This window comes from Tamandua tetradactyla, chromosome 21 (assembly GCF_023851605.1).
Source record: "Tamandua tetradactyla isolate mTamTet1 chromosome 21, mTamTet1.pri, whole genome shotgun sequence".
NCBI classification, from domain to species: Eukaryota; Metazoa; Chordata; class Mammalia; order Pilosa; family Myrmecophagidae; genus Tamandua; species Tamandua tetradactyla.
The window spans coordinates 53,868,154-53,880,947 of record NC_135347.1 but is presented as its reverse complement, the minus strand read 5'-3'; the positions used below and the strand labels follow the sequence as shown (position 1 = coordinate 53,880,947).

At 35.4% G+C, this 12,794-nt stretch overlaps 1 protein-coding gene across 1 annotated transcript in view; it reads right to left on the bottom strand.

The window, feature by feature from the left end:
- The window catches only part of AP3B1 (adaptor related protein complex 3 subunit beta 1), a 353,422-nt gene that overhangs the window by 31,816 nt on the left and 308,812 nt on the right, over positions 1–12,794 (bottom strand). The window contains exons 23-24 of the mRNA XM_077138668.1: positions 5,325–5,556; positions 959–1,043 (exon numbers count right to left, since the gene is read on the bottom strand). Of these exons, the coding sequence (XP_076994783.1) occupies positions 959–1,043; positions 5,325–5,556 (317 nt within the window). The remainder of the gene's footprint in view (positions 1–958; positions 1,044–5,324; positions 5,557–12,794) is intronic.

The following is a 12,794-nucleotide window of genomic DNA, read 5'->3' as shown; positions in this document are numbered from 1 at the left end:
GCTTAAATTGCTGGCAAACTGAAATGTATATGAAAAAGAAGGTTCACTGTATTTAATCTAGAAAGTTATTAAAAAGTGTCTATTTCCTAAACTTAGAGGTTTTTAGCTGTAACAAATTCTATTGTAAACTGATGACAATTTAGAAAAACAAAATATTACAATTCTTTTTAGATTTAAAAAAAAGCAACTTCACATAAAAATAAATCATGCTGTAAAATCAGAAGAATATAAAAGGAAAGAGTTCAAAGACAATTCTCAAAGGTGCATAAATATAGCCTGGTATTAATTTGCTGATAGCCTCTGGATTTTTATCAGAAATATAAAAAACATTAAATGAGTTCACAGAAAACAAGAGAAATAAACCAAAGGGTTATTCATGAAAATCACTTTCAGCAGGATTTCCATATTCTAGGAAATCTGGGAACAATGACAAAATCCAATTCTAAAAAGAACTCTCCTGTACAGCTTTCAGTTATGAAATCTTTCCCAATTGCACAAATGTTCTCATTTAATTTTTATCAGAAAGTTTCTAAGTGAAAGTAAAAAAGAATACTTCATTTAAAAAGTGCTAGATAATAGATAATGATGTTTCAAAAGACACTTCCTCTTGGCTGTTCAATAATATTAAAGTTTTTAATTTCTTCTGTATTTTCCTCATGAATTTTGTTTTACAAATTTTCCAAAATTATAGAGGTAATATGAGCTGAAATTACTAGCTGTGGCTGCTTTAAACAAACTATGAATTTCAACTATATGGTAAATTATTTGGTTAGTTGTATAACAATTACTAAAACATACACTGACATAATTTATACAACTTTCTTTGTGTAAAATTGACAAAGAAAAACAAATTTGTTTAAATGTTTTGTCTCTTAAGGAAAAAAGCTTTTGCAAGTCTAGTTTTTGATCTACTATCTATTACAGGTAATATAAAATATAGAAGAACAATTGAACTTACCACAACTGGAAATTGGCAGTCTGAGTAGAATCACAAAAGTCAATACCCATTGAAACAGTAATGGATCCCTCAGGCTCAAGAGATTCTAGGAAACAAGATAATTTAAACACAGAAGATATAAAGGAGACAAACTAAACACTGAAAATTTATGCAAATGTCTGTAGTTTGATTAAAAACAATCAAATTTAATCATGGTTTATAAGACATTTGCAAAGTAAGGATACTGAACTAAATTATAAGGTGGCCTTACTATTCTACTTGAGAAAGTTTTCTTTTTTTCACAACTTAATTCTGCACATACTCCAATGAATATATTACAGTTTTTGCTTCAAAAAACAACTCTTTTCCTGAGAAAAATTTCAAGTTTTACAATATTGTCTTCATAGGCACTGAAAGTGAAAAGGAAACAAATTGCATCTTGCAACAACTATAATGGACTTTGGAAGCTTGTAAGACACTATGTAATTAAAAACTGTAGAATATTTACTTTAGACGTAAAAAGTAAATTTTAAACAATGTTCCACATTTCCACTGGAAGAAAATAAAAAATTAAATAATGCATATGTAAGCAAAGCTGGAAAAATGAAGTTGTTATACTCAGAAATTAACTGAGAACTGGCATAGAAACAAAAATGGTAAGTCTAATTGTTAATACAACAATTCTATTAAAAATTCTGTTAACAATTAACAATTCTGTTAATACAACAAACTCTGTTTCAAAACTGAAACAGAATTTAGTAGCAGATTGTCTTGAAAAAACAAATAGCATAATGACATTTATAGATTTGGAATTTCTGAAGCGTCATCTATTAATTAAGTTGGGGAAATAGCTAAACCAATATACAATAATATACAATACTCTCATTTTTCAGTTGACAATGATAAAACAAAATCAAACAAACACCACCAAATTTCATCCTTTTTATGGTTCCAAACTCTGGCTATATATTAACATAAATATAAATTATCCTTTTTTGATTTTCGTTTTGCTCAAAGTCTACAGTGTAACTGGAGTCACATTGTAGTTTAATATTTAGCTTTATCTAATCTATATGATCATACCAGATGTAGTTATATTTTAGCAAGCACACTGCTAATCTGGTAGACTGTCACTTTCCTAGGGCCTGTTGGTAAGTATGATTTGCCAAGTAATGTTAACTATGACATGGAGGATGGAACAGATGGGAAGAAAGAATAACTCAATAAGCTTAATAAATTAAGAAGTGTTTACCTCTCATAGGCACAATGAAGATTAGGCATTGTAAGAGGGCACTGATTTGATGCTGATTTAAAAATGCTATTGGGTTGCTAAGAGGTATGCTGGTTTGCTGATTCCAGTTTGAATTTCACTGCATTTAACAGGATGCTATTCCAGTGCCAAAAGACTTACTGCCTAAACTTTGGCAACAGACAGGCTTTACTATAGGATAAATAATATGATACTTTTCTCACATTTCTCCTAAAGCTACACACTGTTATTAAATCTCAGCTCTGTCAAATTGATCAAGCCTGTTGTTTAGCGTCATTAATGCTTTCTTCTGTGTCACAGTATATGGGGTTTGGCCTTGTTTGTAGCCTGACACCATAGTGGTAGCAAACACTGTCATCTCCAAAACATGATGGCATTCATGATTTATATCTCTCTACATCATGTCTCCTTGTATATCATTTGACAATGTGACAGCTCTCAAAATGTCTTGTTGATAATATTCTTTGACATGGTTTGGTACTGTATTCAGTCTTAAGATAATTAACTGTTAGCTTAGTGCCATGCTAAGTTGGAGGACAGTACATGACCAATGGCTGGTTTTATTATATAGAGGGTTTAAGAGCAAAGTGATCAGCATAAATTATTTATATAATGAATATTTATACTATTTGTAACTTACTAAATTGGGAAAGTTTACCTTGTTAGGTTATATATTTAGATAACGCTTTTAAATTCTCTGCTATATACTTGAGATAGTCATGTGGATATTGCTGAAAAAATACTGGCTCTATTAAACACTATTAATAATGAAAAATGAAGCCATATAGGATGCCTTCTACTTTGAAGTGACAGTTCTACAGTAAATAGTGAAATCTCAGCAGAAGTAAAAATTTGTCAGCTGTTAACATAGTGACACTGAATATAGTGTATAGAGTTTAATAGTGACTTTTTAATCTCTCATATACTTGGTCTCTTTGGGAGAAATGGCGTGTTATTCCTAAAATTCTTGAGAGTACAGTGGCATGCAGGGTTAGATGAGACCAAAGTCAGTGCATATTATAGATCAGAATAAAACAGATAAATGGCAAACAGGAAAGCTCTTGGACTCCTTAACATATTCAAATGTCTCATTAAATAAAACAAATATCTTACCTCTCTTATTTCACAATGCATACAAATACAATACTTGATCTTTCTTGCATTTTTAAGATGTAATTAGAGGACAACTAAATGTATCTTACTCTGTAACCCTACTGGAATTTACTGGTAAAAAGAACTAGGTGGTGTTACAAATAAACATATCCTGCACAGGGAAGAAGCTTTGAGAGTATTCAATAAATGGCATCAAAATCTCAAAAAATTAATCTAAACAGGAAGAGTAAAGCTTACTATGAGTACTGAGGCAATGGTATATATTCATATTTTATTTCTATGGTAAGTCCACATTATTTATTTCTTCTATTCTGCATAGGCCAACAAAAGGGCAACCCACAAACTCACTATGCCAGCTTAAAGAAATATTAACACTATTCTACTGTTTTAAACTTTGGATAACATTCTGAATGTTCAGACAATTCATATATTAGCTGTTTGACACAAACTAATTTTTAACTAAGTAAAAAAAGATAGATATCAAAGAATAAAAAGAACACAAATTGTGATATTCTATAATTCCTTAGTCATATATTAACTTCAAAAAATAAAAATCAGGAGACTTTATATATTTTTAAAATGGTATCTTAATTACCAAATTATAAAAATGGTATTAAATGAATCCTGAAGTCAACTTACTTTAGCTCTTCTTTACTTTGGTTGCTTATAAAAGTCCACTATGATTTACCCATTAGGAATTCTTTTATTTCTTTGTATAAATAACATAATGCAAACAATGACTTTCTTTACTGAATGACTTACAGAAACTACATGAGAGAATTCAGCAATGTCAAGAGCTCAGATGAAGGTGAAGAAAAAGTTAATTGAAATAATGAATAAGAAAGCACAATAACTAAATTTGAGTTCATCCTGGTCAATATGCTTTGCTCACGTAACATTTCTATAAAAGGGAGGCTGTTTGAACTTTCTGATTTAACGTTTCAAGGACACAATGACATAAACCTTATATCACTTTTAACTGAAGTTTTATCTGATGTTCCTTCCAACTAAACCTTAATACTGCTTTGCCTTACCAAAAAACAACAAGAATAGAGATAGATGTTTTAACTATTCTAACAATTCAAACTCAAAGACATCCAGCTGCTACATTTAATTATTAAGTATATTTTCGGTGAAAATACCTTTAGAGAAAACTGTTTAAAAAGGGGGTTACAAACATAGCAGCTTTCAAGGACCAGGAAGATAATGTAAATCTGAGAAGCAAGCTGGATGTAGAAAGAAAAATGCAAAAGGGATGACACTTAGCTGGGAGACAATATGATGTAACCGGCACTGAGGCAACCTGGAAAGCACATGCTGCATCTAAGGTGACAGCTGCTGCTCAGCACCAGCTGGATGTTGCATATAGGAATAAAGGACCAGAGGTGGCATATCTTCTGTTTTTCCCAAGAAAAGTAAGAATTCTGCATTTTATTTTAATATAAGAAAATGCTGATTTTTAAATGGTGGCAACAGTTTCAAAATACTTTAAAATGATGTGTACAATACCACTAATATACTTACGATCTATTCCATATTCCATACAAAGAAAGGAAGAGAAGCAGAATTGTATACATGCTCTCAGTCTCCTGTCTTTATTTTTCAATTTATAGAATGTGAAAAGAAATAGGGAAGGGTAGATATGGGGGTATTGTATTTAAAAAGGCAGACTGATCTTTACTTTAATACACAATAAACCAACTAAGGAGCATGTGGAGAACGATGCTGGCTAGGAAGAGAGGTGGGTGGAAGGTGACAGAGATCGGTAAAAATCAGATGGCAGCTATGATTCTTCAGGACCAGCGTTTTGTCACTACTGGTATCACCACTGCTGAGACCTGATTTAGTAAGGGCAAATAAATAGATTTATCTTGTATGATAAATTTAGTTGAAAAGTAAACACAAATATAAGCTATGTATGCTAACATATATTACTTTACTTTTAAGATGAACACCTTTAGTTATCAAATACAGCTAAAGTTTTAAATGAGAACTAATATTTACCTATTGGATTAAAAACATGCATTTGCATGCCTACTGGAAGTTTTTTTCCTCCTATGTGGATATTTTCTATCTTTTGATCAGTACTATTGTTCAACGTTATCTGTACAGAGACCATCTTATCACCAAAAATGCAAGGTTGTCTTGGAAAGAAATAATGGGCAGCTAGTCCTTTTCCACTCATTCGATGAAGCAGCACATGAGTTTTCATTGGTACAAATACAGGAGTACTGACCTATTGCACATGGAAAAAAGAAAAAAAGATGAATTTGTAAATGTAGTTATTAATTCTCTTAGAAATTAAGCACAACGGTATAACATTTAACTCTTAGTTTTCTTATATAATAACAAATATCCATATATAATAACAAATATCCATACATAATAACAAGTATCAGTAGGATATCACATGATCTTATAGTTCTGAAATTATTCTATAATTATAAGATCTGAAATAAAGTAAATGCCTTCTAAGCACTATTAAAATTTTTCTGCACTAGGCAGGTATATACTAAAATATTTTGACAATATAAGTATAAGAAGAAAAATCTTGTTAATATTTTCCAAGACGCTATATTTTTGGCTATCTTGCTAACTTCATTAGTTTTAATGGTTTGTCAGTTGATTTTCTTGGAACTATCAGATCATGTCCTCTACCAGTAATGAACATCTTGTACCTTCATTTGCAATCTTGACTCTAAACTTTCTCACCTTGAATTTCTTTAACTTTAAACTGGAGGCCATGAACCTCAGTTTAAGGTGGTTTCTTTCTTTGTTTTATGATTAAAAAGATCTTCTCTACCTTGAGGTCAAGATACCTGTTCGTGTACATTTTTCATGGTTTCAGTTTTAAAAAATTGAAAATTTCCTCAATGATTTGTAAATGCAAAGTTCTAATTATGTACTTGGAAACATTTTTGGGCCTTTTATTATCCATTGATCCGTTAAGCCAGTACCATGTTGTTTTATTTCTTATAGGTCTATAATATGACATTTGGCAAAAAAAATCTTCTCTCATTCCCCACACCCTCCAGTATTTTCTAGGCTAATCATAACTGTTTATCTGTCCATTGAACTTTAGACTCCTTTTATTAACTTCTCCTCTCAATCCCATTTTGATTGAAATCATAGGTAGCACATTTGGAACTATTAAACTTTACCATCAGGGAATCCCCTGATACTGAGTCAAACATTAGGGACACCCAAATCAATAGGCTAAGCCCTTGATCTTGAGGGTTTACTGTTGTGAAGTTTATGTAGGTAGTTTAGCCTACCTATAGGTATGCCTAAGGGTTACTTCTGGAGGACTTCTTTTGTTGCTCAGATGTGGCCTCACTCTCTCTAAGCCCAGCTCTGCACGTAAAATCATTGCACTCTACCTGTATGTGGGACATGACATCAAGGGGTGAAATTCTCCCTAGAGGCAAGGGAGATGACCCCCAGGGATGAGTCTGGCCCTGGCACCGTGGGATCAACAATTCCATCCTGACCAAAAGTGGGTAAAGAAGTGTAACTAATCAAGTATCAGTGGCTGAGCGGGTTCAAAGAGGTGAGAGGCTACTCTGGTGGCTACTCGTTTGCAACCTTCAGTTAGACATTGCTATCTATCATAACTTGCCAAACCCCAACCAAAACCATTCCAACCCATCCTAAAGGACACCTAGGGCAATATATAAGATTCTACAAAGGTTTCATGCACTAGGGTAACTTTCCAGAAACCTACAACCTCCACATGGGTCCCTGGTCTAGATAAGTCCTGAAACCAAGAGGGCCCAACTTTCCAGAACATCAGCTGGTTCCATCTCCCTACCCCATATTATCGACAGCCCCTTCCAACATGAAAAAGTTAGAATGGCCATAGCCCAGATACCCCTAAAGAGTGTGACAGAAAGATCAAAGGTGATGGTGGAGTTATACAGAGAAGATAGGGTTTAACAAATGAATATGGTTGCTGAATCATTAAGTTGTTATTTCTTTTGGTCTCTAGTATCTTAGAGCAGCTAGAAGTAAACACCTAAAATTGTGGAACTGTAAAGTATAACAAAATCTGAAATCTGTTCTACAACTAATTGTTGTGCTGTGCTCTGAAATGTATTGCTTTTTTTTTTTTTTGTAAATATGTTATTTTTCACAAGAAGTCGATTGTGATGATAAAAAAGTATTTATTCTTTTTGGCCTCCTATATTCTGGAGCAGCTAGAAGGGAAAAATCTGAGATGATGGTATGGTAGCCCATGACAAACTCTATGATCTATCCTGTAACTACCTGCTGAAGAGTGCTCTGAAAATTACTGCTTTTTTCTTCTTTTGTTTTGTATATTCGTTATATTACATAATAAAAAAGTTAAAAAAAAAGAAATCATAGGTATCATATTAAATGAAGAAACACTTTCTATTCTAAAACCATGTGGTAGCTACCTTTCCATTCAAAGTCGAAGTATTGGATATTGGGTTTAACCTGACATGAGCAAGCTTTTATTTTTCTTTTAAATAATTTAGAATTAAACAGACCTAAGCAAGACATTTTCCTAACAAGTATATGCTCACAAACTAGGTTATCTATTGTAATTGTGTAAGTACATATTAACCTGCTGAACATGTTCACTCTGCCACTTGATACCTGATGACATTAAAAATGCAATAATTTAAAATTCATCCACAAAAATCCAAGAGTTAAATACCATATACTTCAAATGACAAATAGTGCTTTAAAAGTATCATTAAAGTTTAATTTATAAGGGTGGGAAATTTTAAATAATCATCTTTAAGATTTACAAAATCATTTATTTACAAAATAAAATAAATTATTGGCAAAATTAAAAATTCTGGCCACATAAAGTAATGGAGCAACTGGCGTATTCTTTCTCATTTAGTCTTTTGATGATGATAACAGCAGTCCAACATTTTAAATTTTCAAAGAACTTTCACTTCTAAGCTTAGGTTCTTTCCTTTGAATAAAAATTATTTTCAAAATTCCTTGGTTTCAATGTTCACTCTAAGTTCAATATCTTTATGCATTCTCAGAGGTTGATTAGCATTAAAAAAGATAGCAATCCTTAGCTATCATTCACTGAAAGAAGTAGTGGGCATCATAAAAATAAATAAACATGTACAGAACACATATATACACACGTATATTCACATATATAGACAACATTGCATTTTAAAATTTGTACTAAGCAAGAATCTATTTCTTCTTAAAATGAATTCTCATGCAACTGAGGCTATGAGAGTCAACCTTAAATACAAGCCCTTCACTGGATGATCACATTTTCAGTACCACATTTCTTAATTAGATGATAAGCATATTGGGGAACAATGACTTGGCCTTTCATATCTTCTACACTGTTCCAGAGACACAATTTCGTTAAATTATTAAATACATATTGATGTAATCAGAAACTCACATAAGTTGGGCTACATATACTATGAGCAAGGGAAGGTGAAATACTTGCGGAAGGCGGGGAGACTATTAGAACGTTGCAGAGCGGCAAGCAGGGGACCATAAGAAGGCAGAACAGAAGCAGAGGTTTAGTTTACAAGCAGTTCTAATTCCTAGAGCCAGGAATTAGTGTTCTACATATCATACAAGGAGCTCAGAAGTATGCTTTCAGTCATTTAAGAGCCAACAACATATCTTGGTTGGTTTATTGATTCTCTCTCTCCACTTAATTCTGGGACACATGGCTCAAACATTTATTTTGTTTTTCTGCCTTGTCTCAAAATTCTACAGCTTAATTATAATTATTTTAGAAAGATATTAAGGACTATGCAAAAGAATAAACTCACTATAATTCTCTCAACCCATTTATTTTCTACCCTCAACCAAATTCAAGGTGCAAAGAACTCTGTAATGAATTAAACACCCAAAAAAGACCCTGCTGAAATGCAAATCAGGATCATAATGAGCTATCACTTCATACTCAAAAGGATGGTTATTATTTAAAAACCAGAAAAGAATAAGTGTTGGGAAAAACAATGGTAAGTACCCCTGTGCTTTGCTGATGGGAATGAAGAATGGTGCAGCCACTATGGAAAGCACTTCCTCTGAAGTTAAACATAGAATTATCATTGATCCAATAATTCTACTTCTAGGTATATACGTAAAAGAACTGAAAGCTGGGACTCGGTAGCTATTTTTATACCAATGTTTACAGCAGTATTATTCTACCAAAAGGTAGAAGCAACTCGAGTATTTACCTATAGATTAATGGATAAACAAAACATCCTATACATGATGGAATACTATTCAAGCATGAACAAGAATGAGGTACTGATACATGCTACAACATGGATGAACCCTGAAGATATCATGTTGAGGGAAGTAAGTTAGACATAAAAGAACAAATATTATATGGTGTTTTAGTTTGCTAAAGCTGCCAGAATGCAACACACCAGAGATGGATTAGCATTTTTGTGTGTGTGTGTGGCTGGCTGTACTTTATTGATGGTACATGACAAGGTAGGGTCTCCAGCCCATCCCTTTCTTCAGGGGATTTGGGATGGAAACTGGAGGATCGGCAATTCTCAGTACTGGGGGTTGAGTTTGGGCTAGGATTCCCCAGCAGTTGGCAGTCTCTCTTTCTTTCATGCTGTTGCTGTGGTTAGTTGTCCAGGGGTTCTTATTCCTTGGATGCCACGTAGACATAAGGTCCACCACCCTGCTGCTGTAGCCATACCAGGAAATGAGCTTAATGAAGTTGTGGTTGAGGGCAACGCCAGCTCCAGCATCAAAAGTGGAAGAGTGGGTGTCACTGTTGAAGTCGCAGGAGACAACCAAGTCCTCAGTATAGCCAAGGATGTCCTTTAGGGGGCCCTCTGAAGCCTGCTTCACCACCTTCTTGATGTCACTGTACATGGCAGCTTTCTTTTCTCCAGCCAGAACATCAGATCCATGACAGGCACACTGGGGGTGGGGACAAAGAAAGCCATGCCAGTGAGCTTCCCATTCAGCTCTGGGATGACCTTGCCTTGGCAGCACTGGTAGATGCAGGGATGATATTCTGGGCAGCCCCATGGCCGTCATGCCACATTTTCCCAGAATGGCCATCTACAGTCTTCTGGGTGGCAGTGATGGAATGGAAGGTGGTCATGAGTCCCTCCATGATGCCAAAGTTGGAATGAATGACCTTGGCTGGGGGGCCAGGCAGTTGGTAGTGCAGGAAGCATTGCTGATGATCTTGAGGGAGTTAGGGAGTTGTCATACATCTCATGGTTCACATCCATCACAAACATGGGGTCATCAGCTAAAGGGGCAGAGAGACTCTTTTGGCACCACCTTTAAAGTGAGCACCAGCCTTCTCCATGATTGTGAAGACACCAGAGGACACCACAACATATTCAGCACCAGCATCACCCCATTTGATGTTGGTGGGATCTCATTCTTGGAAGATAGTAATGGGATTCCCATTGATGACAAGCTTCCCTTTCTTAACCTTGATGGTACCTTTGAACTTGCCATGGGTGGAATAATACTGGAACATGGAGACCAAGTAGCTGAGGTCAATGAAGGAGTCACTGATGACAACAACATGCACTCTGTCAGAGTTTACAGCAGCCCTGGTGACCAGGGGCCCAATACGGCCAAATTCATTTATTCTAAACTTCACAATTATGCGTCAGAGATGCAGCTGGTACTGCACAAAAAGATGAGGCTGTCTATTGAGTGGGGAGAAGCAGAGAGCTGGACTGATTTTTAATAAGGGGATTTACTTAGTTAAAAATTTATAGTTCTTCAGAGGAAAGGCAGCTAGCTTTCATCTGAGTTTCTCTGTCACATGGGAAGGCACACAGTGACCTCTGCTAGCCTTCTCTCCTGGCTTTTGGGTTCCAATGGCTTTCCCAGAGCAATTTATTTCTGCATCTCCAACCATCCGGCTGAGCTGTGAGTTCTGAGATGAGGAGGTATACTGAGCTTCTCTCTCTTAAGCCCCCCAGCTAATTAAATTAAACCTCACTCATTGTGGAAGGCACTCCTCTTAGCTGACCGCAAATGTAATCAGCCACAGATGAATTTCACATGCTGTTGATTTAATCCACAGAAACAGAACGGGGCATGATCATTTGGCCAATCTGACACCCGAATCTAACTACCACATATGGCTTCACTTACATGAAATACTTAGAATAAGAAAATTCATTGAGACAGAAGGTAGATTAGAGGTTATCAGGGGTGGATGTGGGTGGAAATGGGGAGTACTACTTAATAGGTACAGAATTTCTGTTTGGGGTTGTGCCAGTTTGAAAGGATTTATGTACCCTAGAAAAGCCATGTTTTAATCTTAATCAATCTTGTGAGAGCAACAGTTTCTTCTAACCCCCATTCAGCACGATAGGGCGGAGACTTGATTAGGTTATGTCTAGGCAGATGTGACTCAATCAATTGTGGGTGTTAAGCTTAATTAGATGGAGACGTGTCACTACCCATTCTATGTGGGTCTTGATTAGTTTACTGGAATCCTATAAAGGAGGAGACATTTTGGAGAGAGTTTCTTTTGAGAATGAGGAGAGAGCCACAGAACTAGCACAGAATGACAAGAGAACCACAGAGTCCACCAGCTAGAGACCTTTGGAGATAAAGAAGGAAAATGCCCCCAGTGGAGCTTCATGAAACAAGAAGCTGGAAGAGAAAGCTAGCAGACTCTGCCATGTGCCCTTTCAGCCGAGAGAAAAACTCTGAACATCACCGGCCTTCTTGAACCAAGGTATCTTTCCCTGTGTTGGCTTTACCTGGCCTTCATCATGTTGCCCTTTGGGAATCCAGGTTGGCGAGGTGGTACAAACTATATGACTCTGGCTACTGCAATTGTTGTGAGTAACAAGCTGTCCTTTGTCTCTGTTCCAGAAGTCTCATGTCTTCTGACAATATCCATGACAAGAAGCTAAAAAGGGGAGTTATAGGAAGTTCCTTCCATAACTTCTGTAACTTCTTACACTGTGGCAGGCTAACAATTTACAAGCTTGCAAGTGGTGTAACATTTGAGACCTTTCTTGATATCATTTTTTTTCTATCATTCAGCAATTTCCAGCTCCACTTATTTCAATGGCTAAATTCAGGTTTAGAAGGAACACTACATAAAACTGTGCAGTTGTAACTGAATGAAGGGGTGAACAAGGCTAAAAATTCAGCTTATGTTCAAAAGTGCTGTTTTGGAATCTGCACAACGGCACAATACGGGTTAAGGACCTTGCTAATGGGAATACTACTATACGTAGAGATTACTTTTTTCTTTTGACTTTCACTTAGTAAAATGTATGTTATGACCTGGTTAATTTTTTCTGTGGGTTCCTGATATCAAGAAGTGTTCTAGTAGCTGACAACAAAGCATGAAGTAAGTCCTATGATAAGAATAAGAATTCAACATTTCAGGGTTGCTTTTATTTGGTTCAAGACAAAGTGCTGGTTTTTCAAGGGAGCTCTCTTCCCAATACTCCCCTTGGAGTGGTGATGTATGGCACTGTCTACCCCAACATC